The 27,232-nt window shown below is 42.9% G+C and overlaps 3 protein-coding genes and 1 long non-coding RNA gene across 6 annotated transcripts in view; 2 read left to right on the plus strand and 2 right to left on the minus strand.

The window, feature by feature from the left end:
• Positions 1-11,134, plus strand: part of dennd4a (DENN/MADD domain containing 4A) — a 23,853-nt gene extending 12,719 nt beyond the window's left edge. For all 3 annotated transcript variants that reach the window (XM_019875909.1, XM_019875907.1, XM_019875908.1), the window contains 13 exons: positions 1-9; positions 93-231; positions 1,792-1,914; positions 2,570-2,650; positions 4,508-5,265; positions 5,343-5,556; positions 6,548-6,639; positions 6,723-6,898; positions 6,977-7,307; positions 8,003-8,120; positions 8,363-8,525; positions 8,615-8,679; positions 9,657-11,134. The exon at positions 1-9 is cut by the window's left edge and continues 120 nt beyond it. In XM_019875909.1, the coding sequence (XP_019731468.1) occupies positions 1-9; positions 93-231; positions 1,792-1,914; positions 2,570-2,650; positions 4,508-5,265; positions 5,343-5,556; positions 6,548-6,639; positions 6,723-6,898; positions 6,977-7,307; positions 8,003-8,120; positions 8,363-8,525; positions 8,615-8,679; positions 9,657-9,793 (2,406 nt within the window). In that variant the 3' untranslated portion in view covers positions 9,794-11,134. The remainder of the gene's footprint in view (positions 10-92; positions 232-1,791; positions 1,915-2,569; positions 2,651-4,507; positions 5,266-5,342; positions 5,557-6,547; positions 6,640-6,722; positions 6,899-6,976; positions 7,308-8,002; positions 8,121-8,362; positions 8,526-8,614; positions 8,680-9,656) is intronic.
• Positions 11,135-11,990: 856 nt separating this feature from the next.
• slc24a1 (solute carrier family 24 member 1) lies at positions 11,991-18,521 on the minus strand. The gene is made up of 9 exons (XM_019875915.1): positions 16,953-18,521; positions 15,861-15,926; positions 15,577-15,685; positions 14,695-14,775; positions 14,138-14,283; positions 13,816-14,052; positions 13,639-13,728; positions 12,817-12,983; positions 11,991-12,595 (listed from the first exon to the last, which is right to left on the minus strand). The coding sequence occupies exons 1-9, from the start codon at positions 17,895-17,897 to the stop codon at positions 12,346-12,348; spliced, it is 2,091 nt and encodes a 696-aa protein (XP_019731474.1). The 5' UTR covers positions 17,898-18,521; the 3' UTR covers positions 11,991-12,345.
• A 1,364-nt stretch (positions 18,522-19,885) lies between these two features.
• On the minus strand, positions 19,886-21,282 carry LOC109519412 (uncharacterized). The gene is made up of 2 exons (XR_002168959.1): positions 21,171-21,282; positions 19,886-20,444 (listed from the first exon to the last, which is right to left on the minus strand). It is a non-coding gene; the product is annotated as an uncharacterized LOC109519412 (long non-coding RNA).
• Positions 20,812-27,056, plus strand: ints14 (integrator complex subunit 14). The gene is made up of 11 exons (XM_019875910.1): positions 20,812-21,384; positions 21,453-21,560; positions 21,639-21,794; positions 22,397-22,515; positions 22,597-22,739; positions 22,968-23,060; positions 24,202-24,346; positions 24,851-24,984; positions 25,236-25,354; positions 26,236-26,301; positions 26,386-27,056. The coding sequence occupies exons 1-11, from the start codon at positions 21,163-21,165 to the stop codon at positions 26,617-26,619; spliced, it is 1,539 nt and encodes a 512-aa protein (XP_019731469.1). The 5' UTR covers positions 20,812-21,162; the 3' UTR covers positions 26,620-27,056.
• Positions 27,057-27,232: the final 176 nt, after the last annotated feature.

Here is a 27,232-nt window from a genome sequence, read left to right on the forward strand (position 1 = left end):
TACAACAAGGTGCGTGAGTGCGATAGCTGGTTCGATCACGCCTCGCAAAGTTGATTTTCGGGCCAATAGTGCTCATGACGTTGTTGCTGCAGGCGGTGTTGGAGAGCACGTGGCCGTCCACCACCAGAGGAGGCTTCTTTTTGTGGGGGAAGCTGAGAAATGTGATCCTGGGTGTCGGCCAGTTCAAGCAAGCAGGGAAGAAACACCCGCACCGAGAAACTCAATTGTCAGGTAGGATTTGGCTTTGGAAGTTTGAACATTTGTACGTAGAGTTCAAGAGGTGGCATATCTGTTCAGCATGGCCTCAAACATTTTACAATCTTATTGGAGACAACATTGTGCGCACCTGCGCTTATTGTTAGAGATGTATACATTTAATTTTCTTTATTATGGTTGCGCCGTAGCATAAATACCGCACTGAAACATATTGTGAGCTTGAAAGAAAAATTGAAAATGGCAAGTATTCCAGCTCAGCTTCGGTCTTTGAGATTATTGTCCTCTGTAGTCCTGCTTTTTACACCTACAGAAAGCGAATGGCTATCAAGTACATCTTTGTGTGTGATTATTGATCTATACTGTGAGATGTTAAGTTTAGTATTCAATGGGGGCTACACCACTAAAAAGTGCACTATGATAACCTGATGGTGGGCCGGTGTACCTAATGTTTCGGTCAGCAAGTTAGCGGCACTAAATCCTTTCGATGAGATTCAAGTTACGAACTTCTTGTGACATACGGCAGGCGCAGAGCTTTCAAAATGAAAACGGATTTTATTAACATTCTGCAGTACTGTTCACTATTGCTCAATAACGCCAATCGAAGCAATCAGACTCCCCACCGAGTTGCAAGGCAGCTTTGATAAATGATTCACTGATGTATGAAGCGTCTGACTTCCCATCATTCCTGTTTGCTAATGAAAAAAAGGAGCTCATTGATCATGTGGGAGCAATTTGCTGTTCTGATCTTACAACTTGCTTTAGTTTAATACATGTTGTTCCCAACCAACAAGTCCATCTCTAATTCCTTCAGCAGTCCGGTGAGCCATGCATTTTTTATAATCGCACATTGTGAGAGACCCAATAAAAACAATCCGCACGCTATAAATCAGTCTCTGGTTCATGGCAGTACAAAGTGGTAAATCTTCTGCAGAACAACAATAACCTCTCCCACCATGACGCCGATAATGTTGAATTGTTTAGATAGACTTGGTGATTTATTTCAAGACTTGTTTTTTATGGGCGGTAATTCGTGGTCCGGTTCAATAAACGTTTATCACGGGGACATTGTTAAATCCCCAATTCAAATGAATAGGATGATGACATCATTAAGGCCGGGTGTCTCAATCAGAATTGAATGAAATATTTAAATAAGTTAAACTGCGGCACCTTAACCAGAGTCGAAATTTGAGAATGGCGGCTTTTGCCTAATATGGAGTGATGGTTATTCATTACGGCCAAAAAAAAAAATGGACCCCTTAATTCAACCTCAAATATAATGAAGAGATTTTGCCATAGATGAATTGTGTATCCTTCTGTCGAAGGAGCTCTTTTCCCCAAATGTGATAGAAGGCAAACTTAAAAGAAAAAAAAAACTGTCATGCGTTATCTTTTGTTGAATCCATTCAGACCAACAGGCTTTTTAAACAGGATGAAGTTTAAGTCAGGTCACGGTAAATACTGGCCATTTTTCTCTGAATAGTTCATATGGATGCAGAGCATTTTAACTTCATTTCTTGCAGTTGAAGCGATGAGCACCAATTGACGCTTGGCTTTTTGCGTGTTGTCTCCCTCCAGACGGCAGCGATCTCGACACAGTCAGTCATGGCAGTTTGGACAGCACAAACGACTCTGCTGAGCGCACCTCCATCGATACCGATTTTAATAAGATGGACTCTAGCGATGATGGATTTAGCACAGGTAGGCAGACCCTCTTTGTCTACTGCCTGATTGTTCTCACTGCAGTGTTTTTTTTTTCTTTACCGAGGATAGAACACGACTTGATTTGAGAATGACCTGCAAGATGAAAAGACGAGATGTCGATCTACCGGCTCTTAATACAAATTCACGAACCTTTTTTTTTTTATGTACCACCACAACATACTTTGTCCTTACCTCGCAAAAAAAAAATTGATTTGAGAATGACCTGCAAGATGAAAAGACATGTCGATCTGCCGGCTCTTAATACAAATTCACTAACCTCCTTTTTTTTTTTTTTTTTTATGCAAACACAAAATACTTTGTCATTACCCACTTTATTGTCAAATGTGCTGTACAGCACAGATGAAATTTCTTCCCTCTCAACATAAAACAAGAGGAGCCGCTGCGGGTGTCCGCGCCGCCGACCTATGATGATGAAGAAGTAGCACATGAGTCATTATGAAGAAGTAGCACATGAGTCATGAACCCTCAGTCCCTTCATTCTTGCAGATTTTACATTTATGGCGTGTTCCCCGTTGCTTGAAAAAAAACGAATGAAAAAAAACCCACAGAAACCGCTCAGAAGCGTAAATGCAGCAGCACAACCGTGTGCCGAAAACAGATATTCAAAATAAGCATGTAAATTCCATTTCAGGTGGCCAGTCAGACCAAGGCTATGATTCCTTATCCAAGGAGGAGATGTGCTCCAGAGAGGGTGAAAACATTCCACTGCACAGTGAGTTATGGATGAACTGCTATTTTTTTTTTTTTAATCTCACACTCACTGACCATCACATCTGAATTCATCACGAAAAAAACAAATGTTACGGTGTGGGTGTATCGCAAAAATCTTCTGTGTAAAAAAACCGCACCGTGTTGATGAATGATTGTCGTGTTATGTAACCAAATCATTGTTTGTGATTGGATTTGTCTTGCATCGCTGCTACAAATAACATTTGGGGTCAGCTGCGGCATTCGTCGTGTGCTTTGTCATCCTGATATTCATGCGCCGACTTACAACATGCATTTTATTCTTCCAGTCGTTTGAACGGTTCTATCACTGCACTTTTGTTGTGATTGTTATGTAATCATACAGCCGATCATATTACGCTGTGAATCAGAGCTGAGCGGTTAATTGAATTCCAACCGACATCACAATGGAGTAGAAAGCATTTTTCAAAGCGCAAAGGCTATAATTTACGGGGGGGACTGCTCATTTCAGTCGCTCAGCAGGCTAAATACTGTGTGTGTGTATAGTTCAGGATTGTTAAACTCGTTTTTTTTGTTGTGGGCCACTATTATGTTTCCCTAGGAGGGCCGTTATGACTGTGAACCCAAATAATGCCTGATCACCTTATTATATTATCACTTACTGCATGCACAAATTGATGGAGAGATAATTTTGAAATCTTAGGCCAATAAATAATGTCACACTTATTTTTAAGGAGGGATTGGCGAGGAAAAAAAATCTCATTGTTTTCAAAGGTGAAGAGGATTTGCAGGAAACATGAAGTCGACCCACTGTTTGCCTTGATGGGCCACAAAAAAAATCAAATGCTGCTGAAACTGAGCCACGGGCCTTGAGTTTGACACCTGTAATGTCGCATCTCCATAAGTTCAGTCCACAAGTTTATATTTCATTGTTTCACAATATATCAAAAGCTGATGGGATAAAAACCACACATTTGTTTGCATCATTGACGTCACTCTTTTTAAATTTTCGTGAAGTTGATGTCGTGAACGCTTAAAAGACTGCAAGTCACTGTTAACAGCTGTAATGAAGTAGATAAGCGCTTTCAATATTTGAGTTTGACACCTGTAATGTCGCATCGCGATAAGTTCAGTCCACAAGTTTACATTTCATTGTTTCACAATATATCAAAAGCTGATGTGAGAAAAGCCACACATTTGTTTGCATTATTGACGTCCTTATATTTACGCCACTCTTTTTTAATTTTCATGAAGTTGATGTCGTGAACGCTTAAAAGACTGCAAGTCACTGTTAACAGCTGTAATGAAGTAGATAAGCGCTTTCAATATTCATGGTTCATTTGCCTTTATTTTAGCAGAAGCATAGCCGATAAGAACAAAATATTTACATAAATTAAATATGGTATTGTTTTTTGTTGTATTACATATTAATTTATGTTTGTGGGGAAAAAAATGCATGGGGAAAAGGACCTTTAAAAAAATTGCATATTAAATCACTGTCACAATATTGAGGGAAAAAATGTTTTTCCAAATAGTCGAGTAGAATATATCAACTAGAACGTAACAGAAGTGTTTCTGTTCCAGGCGCAAGTCAGTGTTAGCGGCTGTAATGAAGTAGATAAGTGCTTTCGATATTCTTGGATCATTTGCTTTTATTTTAGCAGAGGCGTAGCCGATAAGAACAAAATATTTATATAAATTAAGTCTGGTCTTGTTTATTGTATTACAGATTAATTTGTGTTTGTGAAAAAAAAATGCATAGGAAGAGGACCAAAAAATTGCATATTAAAATCACTGTCAAAATATTGAGGGAAGAAATGTTTTTCCAAATAGTCGAGTAGAATATATTAACTAGAACGTAACAGAAGTGTTTCTGTTCCAGGCAATGCTGGCAGCCTAGTTTCCAGTCCGTCATTAAGCGACACCGTGCTTGGTGGACCTCTTACCCAAGCAGAGCGGCCAAAGTCCCTGGACCTGTCGGTCGGGTCTGGAGCTCCAAAACTCACCGTCCCTCATCTCGCCTCCAACAAGCAGCACCACTTTGCTGCCGACAAACTGAGTGGGCTTGAGGAGGCCACCGAGCCTGAACAGAACTCGAACAGAAGAAGCATCACCTGTAGCGGCAGGACATCCAGTCGTTCTGACATTGAGGCAGGCTTTGATCCTTTGTCTCTGATGGCCACGGCGCAAGAACGCGGCCAAGGCAGCGTTACCACGCCCACTGCCCGCCGCGAGCTGGCCGAGGAGATCGAAATGTACATGAACAATACCAACAGCCCGCTGAGGAGCTGCAGTCCCAACACGGACGTGCGCAACCCATCGAGTCCTTCCTCGCAGCCCAACCGAGCCCACACGCTGCTCCGCTCCAACACCCTCCTCCTGTTACCTGTCAAATCTAGGGAGCGGCTCCGGACGTCGCCGTCGCTCCCTCTCGGTGTTGGTAACAAGAGCAGGGAGAGGCCTTCGTCCTTGGTGTTACCCTCGTCCCCGACTCCCTCCGCCTCCTCGTTTTCCATGGATTCCCTCTTCACCCCCAGCCTGGACAGCTTCAAAAGCAGCGTCCTCTTAGCGGGCAAGGGCGTCGCCGAGAAGGCCAGCCGCCTCTACTCCCGCCTGTCCTCACAAACCTCATTAACACAGGTCAGCGCCGCCGAAAAGCGCATCACTCCTCGCAATCGTTTTCACCCTGACCACATTTTGTCTCATTACGCCGGCAGGACTCAAACTGTGATCGTATCAGCGTGTCTTCGCTCACCTCGGGAGACGCGGACTGCTCCTCACTTGTGGATAATGACTCCTGTCTCGACACGGACGCCTTCGTGTCCCCGCAGCACGGCGCCGCGGCCCGACTCAGGAGGAGCCCCGTGGCGGGCCACGCCCACATGAGCCCCAGCACCCCCGACAGGGTCTTCCGACACAACTCATTCTCTGGTTAGTTTCACCTCCCGTAAACCAGTCTGTCGAAATCATCCGCTCAATGTCAAAAGCTCTGCTGCAAAAGATTTTAGTCACGCATGACTGAAGCATTGTGCGTGCGCGCTTGCTCGAAGCACACCACTGACTGACTCAAATTGGTCATTTTGTCTTAAAGTGCGCCTGCTGGTGTGCTGTGGGAAATTAGGGCAGCAGGCGTGAGAGCTATGAGTAAGCGTGTGGGCTCTTCTTAAGTAACACGCATATGCTCACCACAAGAGACACACACACACACACACACACACACACACACACAAAAATTGCTCGGTTATTTTTCGAACCCACGCTCAGACTAGCTGTGGATTCAGAACAGATTGGGGTACTTTTATCCAAGGTTGGGTTCATTTCTCTGACCCAGCAGATTGGGTGGAAGGTTTAAATTGGGCGCGCTCAAGAGCTGAAGCTGTGCTTGCAGGTTTGTGAACTAAGTTGAAGTGAATTAACATCACATTTTTGGTAATCATTGTTGGCAGCTGGTTATCTCAATGGGTAACACCGCTGACCTTTCACATAAATTGGCATCAAATCCCATCCCAGTCGGGTTTGTTTTCAGGAAGGCTGTCTGGTTTAAAAACTGTGCTGAAAATAGCAAATGACTTACCTGTGGTGACCCCTAAACAGGGAAAGTGTTTACTCCGTAAAAAAAGGTTGGTAATAAAATGAGCATTATTTTTAACCACGGCTATACTGATAACTTGCACTGCCATTTCATGGGAGCTTCGACTCCTCAGTTTGGATCGTTTTTACCCCTTGTTGGATCATGTTCTTGACCCAACGTGCTGGCAATTCCATTCATTTAACCCTTTCATGCACCCTGTAACCTGATAACATAACAGCTGACCACTGCAGTAACCACTGTCCCTGAAAGGGTTTATTTAAAAAAAAAATGTTGACATGTTTACTGGATAGAATTTGTCGTGCTCCATCTAACTTGCGTATACATTCGCAGGTGGTTTGACAGTTCCTTCTAGAAGTCCTCACACTCCAGATTCTTCACCCGACATAAACCGTTTCAGGCCTTCACCCTCTTATACCGTTGAGGTGAGTTCATTGACATACATTCCTGTATATATTCCGTCTTGCCAAGTGGTCTCACGCCCGGTCCTGATACCTCTTGGATGCAGGTGATGATGTCCAGCTGCTCGCTTTGCAAGACCTGCGACTCTCTGGTGTACGATGAGGAGATCATGGCAGGCTGGACGGCTAACGACTCCAACCTCAACAGCACGTGTCCCTTCTGCGGCTCAGCCTTCCTGCCTTTCCTCAATGTGGAGGTCAAAGATCTGAGGCCTCCCTGCGGGCAAGTTCTTTAATTCAAACACATATTTCCATTTCGCCCGTGGCCTTGTTTAATCTGATCCACCGTGTCTTCTCTCAGATCTCCCCTGGAGTCGATTCCGCTGACCAAAGAGGACACATCTGTGTCACCCAACCCCAAAGCCAAAATGTCGGAGGCGGACAATACTACGCCAAGGAATGCTGGGACGTCAGAACCAGTGACGGTGCCGTATCTGAGCCCTCTGGTTCTTTGGAAGGAACTGGAGAGCCTCCTTGTAAACGAAGGCGAGGAGGCCATCTACTCCCCAGGGGTTGTGGACCAGCACCCCATTGTCTTCTGGAACCTCGTGTGGTTCTTTAGGAGGCTGGAGGTGCCCAGTAATCTGCCAACGCTAATCCTGGCCTCACAACACTGTCGCTATGGCGATCGGGTAAGTGAAACATTTGCTTTTTGTGGAATAAAAAGTTGATATATTCCTAATTGTGCAAAGGAGGGCCTGACCGATAGATTTATTTATTTTATTTTTTTTTAAGACGGTGCCAATTCTGAAATTTGGCAGAAAAAAAATTCCACGAACTTATTCATCGGCCGGATGTGTTGTTATTTGAACAATTACATAATGGACAAAATGTCTTCTTTTTTGGTCCTTGAATACATATAACAAAGATAATCCCATTAATTGGTCAAGTCCAAATTCAAGTAATCATTACCGCATTTTCCACAATATAAGGCGCTTCGGAGTATGAGGCGCACCTTCAATGAATGGCCTCTTTAAAAACTGTTTTCATATATAGGGCACACCACATTATAAAGTGCATTGAATAGAAGCTACAACAGGGGCTGAGGTTGCGTTATGTATCCACTAGATGGAGCCACACTAAAGGAAATACAATACAATACAGCTTTATTTATATAGTGCTTTCACAAGCGCTGCAGCTGTAACAAAGCACTGTACAGAACATTTAAAATACTGCGTCCAAGAAGTCTGAATATTGATCCACGTATAAGGCGCATCGGATTATGGCGCACTGTCGGCTTTTGAGAAAATCGAATGCTTTTAGCCGCACTTTATAGTGCGGACAATATGGTATGTGGAACACTGACGACTTTTCATGGCGTCTGCAGACTCTTTCTAGTGTTTCTTCTGAGGACAGCAAGCAGGTTCTGGTGAGGCTCATGTGGGACAACCTCAAGTTGCACCAAGACAAAGTCCACCCTTGTTACGTCCTCTGGAACACACATTGTAAGTTGAGGGGACTATTTATTTTCATTTACTGTATTACAGAAGATTCAATTAGCCCCTCAGATTCTGTTAGTGATACTCACAAGTCGATGACATCATGCATGAAAGTAATGGCGCAGTTGCGCATAATTGAATTTGGGGCTGCCTGTCCTTATCAGTGCTTTACTTTGAGTCGCAGATTTGCAGTTATGGAGACAAATGAGCCTTTGATTAGGAGGAATCTGATCTCCGTTTGGTTGCAGGCGCCAACTCTCTGGTTCGCTCGGGCCTGTGCGAGGAAGGCCAGCTCTTTACAGTGGAGCTCCTTCAGAGTCTGGTGAGGAGCATCAAGAAGAGCGATATCTATCAGCCCATGAGCCAAATCATCCAGCTGCTGGGGCCCGAGCTGGGTTTTAAAAGACAGAGGTGAGGAGGTGCAAATTGACTTTGCAATCGGGCACCTGTGTGAAATCAACTCAAGTGGGGTGTTGTGTGTGTGTGTTTCTCCCACATAGGAGCTTGTACAGAGATTTATTATTCCTCACTCTGGTGTCTTTGGGCAAGAACAACATCAATATCAGTAAGTTCCAAAATATCATCTGACATCCATGTTATATGACTTGCCATTCTTCTATGATTTGATCCTTAAATTACTGGACTTTTAGCAGTCGTGTAGAAAGAATGAAAACCAAGGACAAATGAACACAATATGCCTACCAAGATCAAACATACAACTGTTTTTTTTAAACACAAAAGAAAATGATCGTGTCGTTGTCTATCAAGGGAGCTAATCCAAGATTCAAGACGACTCGCTTTCTTTGCTAATCAAGCATTATGACGTAGTGATGACTGCCTCAATGTCATTTAAAAACTGTGACGTCCTGACATGAGATAACCTGGATGTCATTTACGTGTCATGAAGTTTTTGAGATTTTCTTTCTTTCTCTTGCAAGAAATTCCGTTTGAAGTACAATGCAAACTCTGACATCAAACGTATTCACAGAGGTTCAAGTAACTTTATTGCTCATTGGTTTTACTTTTGCTTGAGTATTTGTGTTAAGAAGGATTCATGTTTTTACTCTATTACATTGGGCTATAATCCGCTTGCGACTTTTATTTTTAGAGATCTATTATGATTGCTTCCTTGTTGTATTAGTTGCTTGTCGGAGACTTCTGTCTGATTCCCCAATCCAGCTCAAATTGAGTCGGGCAGTCCCATGACTGCCCACAAGTTCTCCACGGCATGTTATTTTAAAAGATTTGTTTTTTTTTCTCCAAATTTTGATTTATTTATTTCTTACATATTGCTGGGCAATATCTGAATTGGCACATTTAAGTTTGGTTTTGTCTTCTACATTCATGTGCTGATTAAAAAAAAAGGGTAGACTGTCTGATAGATAGATAGATAGATAGATAGATAGATAGATAGATAGATAGATAGATAGATAGATAGATAGATAGATAGATAGATAGATAGATAGATAGATAGATAGATAGCTCATTTGCTTTGAGGTGAAAGAAAGTGAATAATCTTCAGTAACTCTTGTTTCCTTGCAGATGCATTTGACCGCGAGTACAAGTTGGCTTATGACCGCCTCACCCCAAGTCAGGTCAAACTGACACACAACTGTGACCGCCCCCCTGGAGCAGGGGTCATGGAGTGCAGGAAGACCTTCGGGGAGCCCACTCTGTAAACCAGATGTCATATGCACACACACGTGCGCGCGCACACACACACACACACACACACACACACACACACACACACACACACACAGGAAAAACACCCGCATGTGTTTTGGTCTTCTGACTCAGGACCAGCTCACCTGAGCTCTTTTTAAGAAGCACAATGGGATTATGACTCTTAAATGCAAAAGCAACTGCCATGATGACATCTCTTCACTGTTCAGCGCTGGGACGTGCGGAGCAGTGAGTCTTGACTAAATATTGAGGAAATTCCACTGTATTTTACCAGTCAACTGTTTGTACAGTTGTTACACTTTTTTATGACTTGTGTTTTAAAAGTATGTCAAAGATCATTATATTGACTTTGTGGTCCTGGCGACCCGTGTTGAGACTGTTGTTGAGTGTAAAGAACAAATTGCTTTTTGACAGTAGGTTTTATGTTGTTGTTGTTGTTTTTTTAAGCACTTTGACAAGATGAGCTCTGCATTGGCCCGTCAACCAAAGAATTGATGGCTTAGACTGGGCCACATAACAAAATGTGTAATTTTTTTTTTTTTTAATGTCTAACACATACAGCTTTACCAAAAGCAAAACACATTCCTCCCCATCCTCCCCAAGTACACACTTTAATACCTGAAGACACTAAATGACATGGTAATCAACAAATAAATAAATTAATTTAAAAAAAAAAAGTTAAGAAGGGAACAGTAAATTCATTTATATGCACAATGTTTATTCGTGTATTGTTTTTTTTTTTCTACAGTGTACCAAAATAACCCAGAAGGGAAATACTAATGTGATTTATTGACAGTTTTTAAAGCAATATATTTTTAAAGTGATATTTGTTGTGTAAGGTTGTTGTCTGGGACCACTAAGTATACATTCCCTCAGTACAGTACAATCAAAGAGTGGGTTTCACGGGAAAATGACTGAATACTTCAGTTGGATTCATCACAACGTTTGTTTTGTTGACATTGTCACAGTAAATGAAGAAACGCGTGTACAGAATTGGATGTGGTGAAGTTAAAACAGGTCCACGGTTTGAAACGACAGCTGTGCCCTGCCCTGACCTCACATCACTTCTTCGAGTCACTGTGCCCCTAAAGACGCTGACAAAGCAACTTCTCTTTGTACTGTGATGTCCTTGCTTGGAATCAGACCCGTTTCATAGCGTGTGCATTAGCCTTATCCAACTCACCACTTGATGTCTATATCGTGTGTCACGGTTAACCACTGTACGTTTGTTATTCACCGTTTGTAAGGTGGACAACTAATTTATATGAAACTACGTTCAAAAGAAGTGAATCTGTTATTTGCGTTTATTTCGTAATAAAAGCGCACCAACATTATTGGATATGTGATTCTTTAAATTGCTGATGGCCATTAAAGTGATTTAAACTGTGACTAAGCAAAATGGTCTACAATGAAATGAAAACAAAAACGGTCATACTGTACTTGTATAAGGGGCCATCTGAAACAACTGAAAAATGATTCTCACACAACTGGAACGCTCTCACGCCTATTAAGGGAAAACTAGGTCACACCCATGCTACTTAAAAATTATTCACTCACACACACTACCGAAATGATCTCACACTATTGAAATTAACTGACACTACTGAAACATTCAGATTCTTGCATGTAGACATCACTGGGGCCTTCTCATTTCATTGTTATCATAGCACATCATCGTAAAATGTTCATACAAAAAAAATCTTCACACGCAACAGAAATGCTCTCACACATAAAAACGCTCACGTCACACTAAATCACACAACTGAAATGCTCTCAAAGGTCACACTAAAACGCTCACGTCCATAACATATGTCACATATGAGCACTCACGCTTTAAACTAACAGGCACTCAACTGTCTCAACTACTCTCACACATCATACTCAAACAGTTATGAAATATACTCAAATACACTCACATTCTGAAATACTCTCACATTATACCCCAACGCTCATAAAATATGCTCAAATATGCATATACTGAAATACTCCCACACAATTGAAATCATCTCACACATCATAATATAACAATCTCTTGCACACAAACAGCTGAAGCACTCATACTCAAATCCTCTCACACATGTGGAAATGCCATCATGTAAAATAGTCAAATAAGTGTCAAAGTAGTGTGTGTGTGTGTGTGTGTGTGTGTGTGTGTGTGCGTGTGTGTGTGTGTGTGTGTGTGTGTGTGTGTGTGTGTGTGTGGAGGGGGATGGGGACTGTGAGAGAGTCATATTACTGGATTCATGTCAGTGGTGCGTGTGAGAGCATTTTAGTAGTTGGCATGATAGGTAATATTTTTAATGAACTAATTATGTTCCTGATGGTGCCTTGTAATGAGAGGCACATTTAGTTGAAAACAAGTCTTTCCAGTTTTACTGAAAAGCTTGAGGTTAGAACTGAAATCCTCTCACACATATCACTGAAAGGCTTTCAAATAATATACTCAACTGAGAGTGAATCCTGCATGAATTCTCAATGTTCTGCAATACGCGCAACATGCTGAGGACATGTCGGCGCTGAGAGACCGCATGGTGTAACGTAACCTTCAGACGGAGACGGGACAGACGATGATGCGGTCTTCCAACATGACGCTGAGCACCAGGAAGATAAAGTAGAGCAGGAACATGGTGAAGCCCAGAGTCTTGTTCATCTTCCATTTGCACGACGCGATGGAGATGATGACAAAGAGCAGCATGAGGAAGAGCAAGACAATGGCGCAAAAGAGCCCGTTGCTGCTGACGGCCACGGGGACCAAACCGTGGATGAACGAGTAGATCAGCCACGGCAGCGGCAGACTGAAACATACACAGCGAGAGAAACAGTGAAGAATTAAGTGACTGTTGTGTCATTGTGCTTCTCCGATGTGGTTTGAATGAATGAGCCATCGATAGGCGATATGTAAAATGGCGTTGGGAGTCTGTATCAATTGATCACTTTGCCTGGTTGTTAGCGAGCGAATTAGTACGTTAAAAAGAAGAAGAAGAAAAAAGGAAGAGCCCAGAAGGTTAAAACTCACCCCACAGTGATGTCAAAGATATTGCTGCCCACCGAGCTGGACACGGCCATGTCTCCAAGTCCTTTCCGGGCCACGATCACGCTGGTGATGAGGTCAGGGATGGACGTGCCAGCGGCCAGGATAGTCAGGCCCATTATCTCCTCAGAGATTCCGATTGTCTCGCCCACCTGTATGGATAAAACAGAGTTCAACTACAAGTATTGTGTTGCTGATTTGTTGAACTTTATTTCGGGGTCAGCCTTCAAGTGTCTCCAGTTGGTCCAAAACGCTGCTGCTTACCTCCTAACTGGAGCTTGTATACGGAAGCACATAACTCCACTTCTGACCTACCTTGACTGGCTCCCTGTATGTATATTTTTAGAGTTGCACCAAAATTTCAACTTCTCATATGTCATAAATAAGCGAGATATTGTAAGATTTTCTTGTTACCAAAACCCCTCATTACAGTAGTTGACTTCTTTATATGGTACGATGATTGCTAAAATCGGTCCCAAAATTTCAACTTCTTATATGTAATAAATAAGCGAGTTATTGTAAGATTTTCTTCTTACCAAAACCCATCATTACAGTAGTTGACTTCTTTATATGGTTTCACAGTCATTATGGCCGTCCAAGGGAAACGGTCACTAAATGTGGCCTGCGACAAAAATGAATTTGACACCCCTCCTTGAAATGGTCTCACCCCACCTTCCCTCTCTGAGCCTGTCTACCTCTACACACCTGCCCAGTGCCTCAGGTCAGCGAACCAGCGGACGTTTACGTGTGCTCATCAACGCGTGGTTGTAAAATTTGAACTTGTCCTGTGTGTCCGCAGTCGCTAACCTGATGAGCCCACCACACCATAAGATAAGAGAAGATGGCGATCCACAGAATGGAGCCCAGGAAGGTGAACACGAAAAATTTCCTGGAATTCTGTCAGAAAAAGCAAAAGTCACATTTTACGTCTATCTTGTCGTCATTTTACGTCTCGTTATGATTGCAATATTCGACTGCGGTGACCTGTTTGCGGACATCGGGGACGGTGAGCCACAAAGGAAAGACGATGGGCAGCAAGAAGAGGTAAGTGACTTGTTTCCGCCGTGTGTCGGGCCATTCTAAAGACAGAGGCTCCTCCTCGTTCTCCTCATCTTCGCCGGAATCATTTTCGCTGTCATCTTCATCACTGTCATCTTCATCACTGTCCTCCTCGCCGCTGCTTGACTCGTCTGACCCGTCTCCCCCCGCGGGCTGGTCTTCCTGCAGTGTTGGAAGAAGACATATACTGGACACAAGTATGAAGTACGGAGCATGCTGCATGCTGCATGCTGCATGTTCACCTTACATAGTAAGGTATCAAAGATTGACTTCGGGGCTTTTTGACATGTGTGGTGGTGAGTACCTTGTCATCGTCAGGTGGCTCGTTCTTCTCAGTTTCGCCCGTCGTAGCGGCTTCGTCCTCTTTGGCCTGCTCCTGACCACCGTCTCCATCTAACAAGTACATCATACGTTTCTACTGCTCAGCTCTTTGTGAGAGCCAGTGTGATATATTGAAGAGAGTATCATTCACGTCCTATTAATCTTGCGTTATTCCACCGTGTAGTCCGCAAGCCACCAATTATATCTCCTTATTTATTTGAAAGGGACGGCGCAATTTAACCCTTTCATGCACCCTGTAACCTGATACCATAAGCTGTCCAGTGTAGTAACCGTTGTTCCCGAAAGGGTTAAAATCGTGACCATGATACCCAACTGGTGAGCTTCGAACTCTTGTCCTTAGTTGTGACATATCAATATTGAATTTAACGAAAGTTTGGGAGGTACTCGTCTTCTTCCTGACTTACATTGAAAGTGCCCTTGAGCAAAGCCGCGTGTACAATAGAATGTGTGTTTGCGAGTTACCTTCACTCTTTGCTGCAACATCACCTTCAGCCTTCCGTCTCACCACATTATTCAGATTCTCAGCCTTGTCCTTGAATTTGCCTGCAAGCGTTCACACCAGAACAAAGAAACAGCCGACAGCGTTCATCGGTGTATCGACATCGTCGCACAGTCAATTGCAGAGTGATGGAGGAACAGTCGGGCGTTCAACACAACTCAAAAACTTTCAAAATAAAGGAGGGCATAGACAAGACGATGACTGTCTCAAAGTACTTGTTGTATTATCAAATGGACTCGTACTGTGGAAGATACACATACTGGCCACAACATTAGGTACAGCTGCACCGTGGAATAAGAGGACGCTGAACAGCATTAATTAGCTTTGTTGTTCTAGTCCTAAGATGGTCACATATACATGACATGAAGTAGAGTGTTAAGATCGCCACTCAAAGACGTAAATATAAATAAAAGTGAAAAGAAAAAAAACAGATAGGGCTCATTTTCAGAACTAGCGTAAACCCGCGCGGCACATGCGTATCTCTGCGATGTTGGTCATTTCTCAGAGTAGCGCGGGATGGTGGATCTGCAAGAGGGAGCACTGCGCCACTCTAAAAGTGGTCAAAACCAATTTCAATCATGGCCAATCAAAGCGGCTCAGTTCATTCCCTTTAAATATGGCGCACTAGAGTCCCACATGGAATAAGCACATCTGCACCACGCAATGCCAATAATACCAAAGTGACTAACACATGAAGAAAATATATTACATTCTTATCCAGATCCACAGCTGTTTTTCATTTCTCTATTTGACATCCAGTACTTCTCAATTAAGTAAACCAAGAATGGCCAAACATAATGATGATGACAGTGCAGTTGATGTGTGCTTGTCATGGTGGAGCTCACCTTCTCCCAGGGGGTCTAATGTGTGTATCATGAGTTGAAAAATGGTGTTCCTCATGGTGCTGTTGTGCAAAGACGCTGAACTTCCACCGCGCTGAAGGGATGGCTTCAACTAGGGCGAAACAATACGAATGGCGTTGCTGGTGAAACGCGAGCAAAAATGCATCGTTATCAGCTGCGAGACATTTGTTGTTGCCATGGCAGCGCCATGCAAATGAACAGCACGGAGGTCAATTAAGCATGAAGAGAAATGAGTGAAAATGGTCAAAAATGTTTTCCGCTTTTACCTTTAACCGATTTCTGTCGTCTGGTGGAGGAGGACCGTTATCTTGACTGCCCCCATTGGCTTTGGTCTGCGCGGAATGAATTTTTAAGCAAAAAAAAAAAAAAAAAATTTCATTCAGTTGGTGGTTTTGTATCAGTCCTTGTTTTCAGCATTGTCATTTTTTTTGTTTTGCGCATGGGAGTTGAAACGTATCGGGCATGACAAACATTTTTACAATTGATGTGCGTATACAATTTCCCAGCAGATTGAAACTGTGAATGTGCATCTGCATTTTGTCACGTGAGCTTGTTCACAAGTGAGTAAAGACACTTGATGTGGGCGCCACTCTGGGCGCAGCTCGGCATTCCCTTGAGGGATTGTGTCGCTCAGTTTGGCTTTTGGGCATTTCAGTGTGTCACTTCACTCTTGGTGACACATTCATAAACATGTCAGTAAACATGTCAGGATTGAAAGGGTGATCCTTTTAAGGAATAAACCCGACGATGACAAAATCATGGCCCCCATGATTGGATTAGCGGTATCGTGGATGGACAAATGTTTTGGGACAGTATAGCGAATGAAAAGTCGAGAATACAAAGATCAGTTATGGGCATGGTTATAATAGTTTTTGATTTATCATTATAGTGACATTTTATTTTACATTTACATTTTTTTTGTTTTGTTTTTGCTTTTAGTTTTAATGTTTTTAGACCTGGTTTGTTAAATTTTATCTTTGAAAAATGTTTTGTTTTGGTATAGTTTTTATTAGTTTGAGTTTTATAAAATATGTATGTGTCTGTTTGTGTGTGTGTGTGTGTGTGTGTGTGTGTGTGTGTGTGTGTGTGTGTGTGTGTGTATGTATATATATATATAATATTCCCATTCCCGGAATTCTATGAAAAGGAATTTCCTTCACCCGGAACAAAAACCTATGCATTAACATTTTGACTACGATACACGCACACACACACACACCAGTGGCCCTAATGAGGTCAAGCACTCTAAATAATGGATGAGTGGATACATGGCTTTTGGTGTGTACCAAAAAGTCTGTGTTATATAGGGACTGCCTTGTTCTGTTCTAAGAAGTGTTTGATAAAACAAATGTTCTTACCACTTCTGGCTCCTCATCAGTGATGATTCGGACAATGCTCTTGTGTTTGTAAAGCTGCGTTTTGAACATGTATTCTATTTGGGCGTTAAACTTCATGAAGATGACATAGAGCGTGTAGCTGGCCACCAGCATCATACTCTCCCACCACATGATGACATTGTCCAGGAAGAAGATGATGAGCAAGATGAGGTCCACAATGTAGAAGGAAATATCTCGGAAAAGAGGCCACCAGGTGAGACGAAGAACCTCCCGGGAAAACAAAGCGCACATCCCGATCACAAAGAGGATGTTGAAAACTGCGGAACCGACGATCGTCCCGATACCAACGTTACTATGAGCTATGAAGACCCCGATCAAGGAGGTGAAAAGTTCAGGGGCAGATCCTCCGGCAGCCATGAAAGTAGCCCCCGCCACATCATCGGATATCTCTAATTTGTCTATGATGACCCCGAGTGCGGGTACGAAGAATTCATCACACACAATAGCAAGTGACACAAACATGTACATCATGCCGGAAATGTGCAAGACCACCCAGCCTCGTCTGCGCTCCTCCACTGAGAAAATATCTTCCGGATACTCTCCCTTCATGTGAGGAGCTTCACCAGGAGAAGATGGAGTGGGGGCCTCCTCCTTGGGATCAGGCGGGACATAGATGCAATGCACAATAGTCCGGTTGGTGGTTGCTGGCGGTGGAGTTCTCGAAACAGTCGAGTTGGAAGGGGTCGCCTGTGTCGTTTGGTTTCTTGGCTTCTCCCGACCCTCGGCCGTGACATCCTCGACCCATCCAGCCGAGCCCTCAGTGAAAGCGTCTCCGATCTGAGGCAAAGGCGACAGTTCATCGTGTTCGGCGCTGATGGTCAGCTGGTACACGATGCAGATGAAGACCCCGGCCAGGAGGAATAAGACTCGCCTCAAACGAAGTCGCTTCCTTCCTGGACAATACATACTGTATATTCAGATTCTGTGTGTGATTGTGGATTTCGATGCATTAAGGGCAATCCAGCTCTCAGTCCAATAGTCCAGATCGCCCCCTATCTGATTGGGGCTCATAGGATCCCGCACCTCTTTGGCGTGTTTCATTTCGCATCCTTGGGCCACCTACCGTGCAAAAATAAAAACAGATTATTATGAGGGCCTGAGCAACAGGTGTTCGAATGTCCGCTTAGAATTGTCACTGTTCTTCTTCTGACCTCACCAATATTGGCAAATACCCTGCTGAAAATGTGGGTGTTATAGGGGTCTTGAAACGACTCCCCCAATGACCCCTCAGTTGCACCCCCTGGAAAATTAGAAAATAAGGCAACATTAGTTTTAAAGCTCTGAAGGACACATGCCTGAAACTGAAGAGCAAAACGGCCATTTTGGGCCAATTCTCTGACTTTGACATTCCCGAACTCTGGAATTCAAATGAGCCCCGATCAGAAGCGGGTATTCTCGATAAATGGGTGATGCTTCAAGTTATAATTATTAAAGGGGAAGTCAACCCCCAAATTGTCTTTACAATAATATGTTCTCTGCAGCCTCACTAGTCTGAACACGTCATTCTGATGAATATTACATTTGTGGAATGTGAGTTAAGCAGTAAAATCCACCCCTTTTTGCCCATCACAGGGGGCGGCCATTTTGTTACTTGCTGTCGACTGAAAATGACATCACAGTTGCTCAGGGCTCAGGAAACAACCGTTCAGCTTTAGAAAACAGGTGAGCCGTAATTGGTCGTTACCTGAGACTGAGCAACTGTGATGTCATTTTCAGTTGACAGAAAGTAGCAAAATGGCCACCCCCCCCTGAGATGGATAAAAGCCGGTAGATTTTGCATATTCACTCATACAGTATTCCACAAACGCAATATTAATCAGCAAACTAGTGGGGCTGCATCAAACATAATATTGTCAAGTATTTTGGGGGTCTGATTTCCCCTTTATCAACACTATTCTTATTGCTTACTAGATCTCAACGAACAAGGATTGTTTTGAGCTCAACACAACCACAGAAATGACATCAAATATAAATATTTGCTGGGTTTTACAAATATGAAAACAACACTGCATTTAAAATAAAAAGATGCAAACTTACCAAAATTCTGCTGGGCCAGAGAAGGCAGGGAAACGTCTGACAATCAGAGTGAAGCTTGAGCCGGTGGAGCGGGACACACACAAGCGAGCAAGCAAACAGTTTATGTAGGACGCAGGACGCGTCTTCACAATGGATCAGCATAATAGCTAATACCTGCAGGCTTTAAGAAGATTAGCTACTGTATACCGTATTGTCTCACTCTCACTTCATCGTGGCCCACCTCACGAATATTTTCACATTCGTACCAAATACTTCGTGGCATTTATTTATTTGTAATTACAAATAAATCTCGCGGCATTTTAATTAAATCAATTTGTATGATTTGTCCAAATGGCAGAATAATGGTCTGTCTTTTTGGCTTATATTTGTGTCTTATATTTGAATGCTCCTCGTTGGAAGGTACCTTGCATTTTGTAATATTTCAACTAGCGGTTCCATTTCAATTGAAAAGCACATTTATTTTATGTCCACCTCCATTTTGGCATTGCAATTGAACTTGAATGCAAGATTCACTACAAATTGTAAATTCTTGACGTCAAAGTAATTCCAAAATGCAATGTAAAAATACAACATTTTATACTAAGCACATCCTGGATTCGGGAGGAGCAATTTGGTTTTGGTCCTGGCCGTGCTGCCTCCACGACCTGATCCCGGATAAGTAGTAGAAAATGGTACATTATGGTATGGTATTAAGCACAAAAATATAACATTTTGTGCTTATACAATACAAAACCATCTATTTAATTTATATAGCACTTTTCACTACAGCTGACTACATTTGACATTAAACAACAATAATAGAACAGAACACGTCACAAAGAACCTCGGTGTGTATATGAACAGCAAAACAGGCCATATGATGAGCAAATCATTTTTAATACAGTGCGTCAAAACATGTACAGTGCTCTGTGCTCCCTAATGGAAAACAGATCTTTCGGGTACTCCCTCTGCATGTGAGGAGCATCACCAGGAGGTAAAGATGACGTGATGGTTCCTCCAAAAGCGAGGGACTGATTGATGTGACGCAGACATGTACTGTAGTTGGTAGTGATGGGCTGGTGATTTCCATTTCGGTCTGTGGTGGTGTTATGGCCTCTAATGTTGCATTGAAAGGTGGATTTTTTTTATGCTCTCTTTTGAGTCTTTCACAACATTCTCTCCAGTCTGAAGTGTTGGCAAAGTGTTTTACAATCTGAAGAATAGAACAGGGAGAAGTACAAATAGCTGCAAATGCCTTCTTTGTGTAAAATACATTTTGTCTCTCAAAAGAAACTAAGTCAAGCGTGTGTAGTGGTTCACTCTGCTCTCTTCTGTGTAGACAATACGGGTTGAGTTCTTACGCAGTGAGTGTGAAAGGTTTTCTATCATTTGTAAGGACTTGGGCTTTGGAACCAGAGGGTCATGATTTGAGTCCAGCTGTGGACAAAAGAAAACATTTAGACATTGAAGAGATGCTAGGTTGTTTAAAGGACAGAGCGATTATGAAAAATAATGTAATTGCATTTTTTCCCTTTTTGTGAGTGCTATTAAAATGTGATGTTTCCATATGTGTGTGTAGTGTAGTACGGGTGACATGGTCGTGGATTTTCCCACTCCCACAGAAAAATCCTGCACGAGTCCCGGACCGTAGTGGGGGAAAAAAAACATGAAAATTGCTCTTCCAAAAAAAAAAAATTAAAAAAAAAAAACAAAAAAAAAACAAGATAAAATACTACTACTACTAATGATAATAATAATGATAATAATAATTATATAGAGCGGAACCCTGTATTGTTGTTTGTTGCCTACTCGGACGGGAAAAGAAATGCGCATTCAAGACTTAAAGCACTCGATGGCTCCTAAGGGCAAAGCGCGAGCTTCGGCTTAGCTTTAGCAACTCGACAACTTTATGAGAAACACAACAGTTCAACACGAAGCGTTCGACTCACCCGAATTGTTAAATGGTTAACTCACAACATCCCCATTTAACGACGCCTAGTTTCTAGCTTCCTGCATTGTAAAATTAGCTTTAAAAAATGATGGACGTTTCCGTTAGCACATCCTCCCCAGACCGAAGCTAACGTCTACGTAGCTAATATCTCGCGTTCCCCCTCAATTCCTCTTCTTCGGGTCCTCAACACCGTAGCAGTAAATCATGCCTACAGTGGTGTTGATGGACGCGTCCCTGTCTATGACGAGGCCGGTGTCACAGGACAGCAGCGAAGAGTTCCAGAGGAAGAACTTGGCCGTCCATGGGCTCAATATGTTATTCGAGCACATGGCCTCCAACTACCGCTTGGAGTTCACCGCACTCATGGCCTTCTCATCCCTCTGGGAATTAGTGGTGCCGTTTACCAGGGATTATAACGCTTTACAGGTACACGCCAATGTGTTTCCGTACAAGACACGGAGCTTCAGTGATTATTAATAGTAGTTCCTGTGCAGGACGCCCTCAGCAACCTGGAAGACTATGACAAGACGTGCGTGGAATCAGCTCTGAATGGTGTCAGCAACGTCGTGCAGCAAGAGTGGGGAAGTGCTTGTCCCTGTCAGGTATTGTAATTAAAAGTCTCCACATGTATTTACGGCATCGTGTTTTTTGTTGATGTTGTTCCCCGTTGTGTCCATAAGGTGGTGCTAGTGACCGACGGATCTCTCGGTATTGGAAAAGGTTCCCTGCGTCACTCCCTGCAATCGCTCAGGCATCGCGGTGACGACAAGAAATTCCCTCTGCCCTTCCCCTTCCCGACCAAAATGTACATCATGTGTGTTGCCAACACGGAGGAGGTACGCTAGTCATCTTCGAATTTGATTGTCTTGATTTCCGTTTTGACTCTCTTCACTGTGAGCAAACCCAGAAAACAAGTGATTGGCGTCAGTTTCCTTTGACAGTAAGGGCACTGCATAAAATTTCAGCCTCCTTGGTCGGCTGAAAACGTGTGCATAATTCTGCTCAATTCTATTTCGACAAACGCAATATAAACCAGAATACCATGTTTAGTCTGCTGCAGGCACATTGAGTATATTATTGTAATTTTTGTCTAAAGACAATAAGCTTAATCACAGGTAGTTGTGATGTCAATTATGGGTATACTTTGAAGACTCTAGGCTAAATTAAGACAATAAAAACATGACACAAATTTGCACAACACAGTAAAGTTTCATATCCCCGTTTGTGCATCTCAATGATTTAAAATATTGTGGTTACCGGTTTGATGCTTTTAAAAAGTGCAGGTTTCAGTAACTTCTCAAACTATCTATCACTGAAGCCAGGAACAATATGATTGGTTGCTTGTTGATTTGTTTTTTTGTTTTTTTTTTTTGAAGAACTGATCCCTTTTTCTCACATCTCAAGACCATTAAAATCATCCATTTTGCTTGTATTCCAGTTGCAGATGACAGGTGCTTTGGACAAATGGGAGGAGCTTCTTTGTCTAGGTGGAGGTGACGGACAGGTCTTCACTGTGGAGGGCCCACTGTGCATGCAAGGTGTACAGGCCATGTTTGGGTACGGCTGTTGTTGTCCAAGGATTCACTAGTAATGTCAAATGTTTCCAAAATGTGTTGCATTTTCTTTGTGTGTCTCCAGGAGATTAATTGACAGGGCCTACTGCCCCTTCCATGCTGTCCTGCACTGCGGGAACTTATCCGCAGACGTTCAGGTGTTCCCTCGACCTGAGCCTGTGGTGGTGGATGAGGAGGTGGAACCTTTAGCCCGAACTGTCAATCCAGGTACGTTTGCTGCCAATGCTCGATAAAGTGCTCAAATGTTTCATCTGCTGATAACTTGGACAGCGTAACAGTTGAGCAATCAACTTCAACCAGTTCAACAAGTCTACAATGTATTAAGCATACCACGAGCAGGGAATCCGGTTTCTAACATTTGTAGGAAATGTAATTTGAAAATCGCAAATGGCTCATGCTGAGCTGCACATGAGCATTGTGCCCTATTTGTTGCAGATCTGGAAATCGTGGGCTTCATTGAAATCGCGGACATCTCCAGTCCTCCTGTCATATCCCGACACTTGGTGCTGCCTATCGCTGTCAACAAAGGTGAGTGTGCGCAGTTCTGTGTCTTATCTGCAGTCCCCTAATGTGTTTTGTTGGAGTACTTTTCCCTGAAAAAAAGAACACAATGTAAAGCTTCCAAATGACTTAATTGACATCATGGCGTTTGGTTTTTGCTGTTTCGTGACCTTCAGTGGAATTTGTCATTGTTGAACTGTTCGGTGAGATGGGCTCTCGAGTTTGCTCTTATCAATCTGTGCACGGGAATGTCAAACAATCCTTATCCAAGACAGTTTTTTTTTCTCTTTTATTTGTATCTTACCTCAACACAGAACAAAGTAGATTAAAAATGAAAACAAAAAGGCTTAATAGTAACTGCAGTAAAGTATAAGAGGGGCTCCTTATCAACCAAAGAAGACTTTTAGTCTGACTGGCCAGAACGCAAGTCTAAGCCAAGACGGAGGATTCTAATGCTTACAGCAGAGCTCTGGGTCATCATATACGTCTATCTTAGCTAGAGTGGAATGTATGCAGAATGACCGCGTACCTTCTGACCTCAAGCTCTTTTATACCGTTTATGAGTTACTGTATGTGACAAGGTATTGACATCTTCTGGTTGGTGAAGAGTTAATTGCCATCATGGTCGGCGGGCCAAAGATGGGTGGATTCCAACCGTAGGTGTCGAGGTGTCTGCGGTCGAGGTGTCTGTCGTCAAGCGACGCCGGTGTCTGCTTTGTGGTTGGTTGTCTCCATCCTCGAAAAACTCGAAGCGGTCTTGCGGTCGCCGGTTCACGTCATTTACAGCAACGTCTCGCAAAATGTGTTGCTTGCCTTTCACACTCTCCAACACTCAGACGCTACACAAAAAAACTTTCCTTTCTTCATCTTTATTGTCAGCCAAGCCACTAACAAAATTATATTATTTTACATATCTGCGCTTAAACAGTTTATGCATCTCTCATTAATCCTCCTTTAGGTCTCTGCGAGTAAGAGATCAAGGTCTTCCAAATATGCATTCAAGTTCACTTTTAAAACTTACATTCTATTTATTGCGATATTAACAAATAACAGAAAAGAAAACCTACCTTGGCGCGGATAAGAGGTTGTTCCTTCCCTCGGGCACCTTATCCATTGTGCCACATCGCAGCTTGATGGTGTTTAACGATGAACTTTGACTTTGTCTCAGATGTTGACGACGTTGGCACGGGCGGCGCAGATGAGCCGGAAGAGGAAGTGTCCGCCAGTCAAATGGCAGGGAAAAGTCCGAATTTCTGCGTGCTACTCCATGGCAGCCTAAAAGTGGAGGGCATGGTGGCGCTTGTCCAGTTGGGGTGAGACAAACGTGAAAAATCTGGTCGTGTTCAGAGTTGACTATACTAAGCAGTGATTCCCAAACATCGAGCTGTGATAAATTAAGGTGCTGTGGGTAATTACCCAATTTCACTTAGCTGATTCAAAAACAGCTTATTTTAATCAGAGATGATTTCATGTGTCCCTAAAGGTTTTTGTCGCTGATTTAAAAAAAAATTCTCGCATCTCAGGTTTTTTTTTTTTCTCCTAAAAAGGGTTGCGAGATACAGATTTTACCATGATTTGTAATCTATAGTTATGAGGTTTAAGAAAAAAAATTTCACCAGCTGCTTCACCAAACCGTTACTTCATAAATGTAACGAAATATATTACCGCATCAAGTCTTTTGTCTCATTTGGTTTACTATGGGAATTTGCTACTGTAAAGTGTGTGCCTTGGGTCAGATAAAGTTGGGAAACGCTGATGTTGAGATGTTAAGGTGATGTTAAGTCGTGAGTGATCTCAAGCTGGTCTATTTGTAACAGGCCGGAGTGGTTCGGCATGCTGTATTCGCAAGCCGACAGCAAGAAGAAGTCCAATCTGATGATGTCACTGTTTGAACCCAGTACTGAGCCTCTGCCTTGGCTGGGGAAGATTTCCCATTTGGGACCAATCTCAGGTAACACCCCCCACACAAATGTTGACCCCTTCTTTCCATTCGCGCTGGCCTCTTGAAGCTTTGTAAAACCTTCACTTGTGACACGCTTACCCTTCCAACACATTTTCGCTTCAAGGACAAAGGTCTTCCAGTATGTGAACATAATCAGGTTGTGTTAATCATTAAACGGCATCAATGTCAAATCATGGCTGCCATATATACTCTGTGTCTTACACCACAACTGAACCTCGTGCTTTCTTCCTGCCTTTCAGAGGCGGCGGAAAATCCCTATGGAGAGGACGACAGTAAAAGTCCTTTCCCCGTGCAGCCGCCCGTCAAACGAAGCTACGCTCAGAATGTCACCGTGTGGATTAAAGCAAGCGGACTACAGGTGAAGGTCTCCTGCTTGATGGCCGGGCTCATTAAAAGTGTCCCTAGAAGGGAAATTTAAACCATCATTCCCAAAAGGCATTGATGCATTGAAGATCCGTCTCATACGCCAAAACGATGCTTCGGAAGGAGAAAACTGTGTGGTGAATAAAAGTTAACTGCACAAAAAATGCATGTCATGTCAAGGCACAGGGATTTGATTTAAATCGTGACGAATCGCCCGAACCCCAATCGCCCAAATGCCCAAACCCCAATCGCCCTAACCCCAATCGACCAAACCCCAATCGCCCTGACCCCATTGGGGCTTCCACTAAAGACCTAACAGGAGGTTCAGTAAGACCTGATAAAAACACGCATCTCTCCATTTTTAAATCGGAAGAAAAAAACTTTTAGAGTTTTGGACAAAACAAAAAAGAAACGTTTAAAGATCATTGATTCTTATTGGGCGGTTAGCACCAATTTGAGATTGTTTTTATCCCCTTAAAGGAAAAGTCACGTCAAAAATGTTCTTGAGAATAATAATTTCTATCTGGTCTCACTAGCCTAAAAATTGAGTTCTGATTAATAGTCAGTTTGTGGAATATGAATGAAGCAGTGAAATCTATCTCGGGGGTGGGGGGGGCTAATTTATCACCTGCTGTCGACTGAACATGACATCACATCGCCTCAGGGCTCAGTTTACGAATGTCACATGACCAAATCCAAAAAAAGAGATGAGCCGTGATTGGTTGTTTTCTGAGCACGCGGCAGGACGAAATAAAGTGGCCGAGGCGGAATATGCTTAATTCATATTCCACAGACGGAATATTAATCATACTGTTCAGAACATTTATTTCCCCTGTAATAGAACATTTTAAGGTAATCATTTTACATTTGTTTCAGACTGATGTCCAAAAGATTCTGAGGAATGCAAGAAAACTACCTGATAAAACACAGACCTTCTACAAGGTAACATTGCACCGCATGTTTTTTGTTTTGGGTTTTTTTTTTTTTTTGGGTTAACTATTAACCATTTATTAAAAATATTCCCAGGAGCTGAACCGTCTGCGGAAAGCTGCTTTGGCTTTTGGATTCTGGGACCTCCTCAAAGGAGTGGCCGAGCTGCTGGAGCGGGAGTGCACGCTGCTGCCCGACTCGGCTCACCCTGATGCCGCTTTCCAGCTTTCGCACGCCGCCCAGCAGCTCAAGTTGGCCAGCACCGGGGATTCCCAATACGCCGCTTTTGAACACAACATTGTCCCCATGCACACTGACTTCTCAAGCTGAGCCACGTTTGACTTTGTGGGGAAAAAACTGTGTGGACTGAGAGTGATGTGGTGAACACCTTGTCACTTCCAGGGACATCGGCTCCGGGAACCTTGTATGTGGAACAGCAATGGTGTGGAGAAAAAAAAAACATGTTTTTATACTCTTGTTAGCAAAGTATTTGTCAAATCACTTTGAGAGTTACATGAAGTGTTTACAATGGTGGACTTCAATGGGCAGACAAAAGCAGAATGACAAAAAAAAATAGCGCTGGTTTGCAGTTTAATTTTCCCTGACACCTGTGGGATACTAATTCACAAATGAAGCGCAATACATTGCAGCAGAAACATTGGAATTTATGACCAGCCTCATGAAATGAATACTAAATCCAGTACCACTAATTGTATCTGTAACGTGAATTCAGAAAGAATTACACGTGTGAAGATAACAGCTAAAAATGCGTGCAAAGACGTAACTAGTATTCAAATATGGAGATGGAAGAGTAAGGAGGTGGGGAACGGGGGTTTAATGTCAGCGTTTCTGGCCATTTTAGAACGCCTCGTTGTCCCTGGCGGAATCTATTGCGGCACCAGAAGCTTTCAGCAGATTCATTGTTTGTGGATCAAGCAGTATG

This window comes from Hippocampus comes, unplaced genomic scaffold (genome assembly GCF_001891065.2).
Source record: "Hippocampus comes isolate QL1 unplaced genomic scaffold, H_comes_QL1_v1.1 scaffold142, whole genome shotgun sequence".
Lineage (NCBI taxonomy): Eukaryota > Metazoa > Chordata > Actinopteri > Syngnathiformes > Syngnathidae > Hippocampus > Hippocampus comes.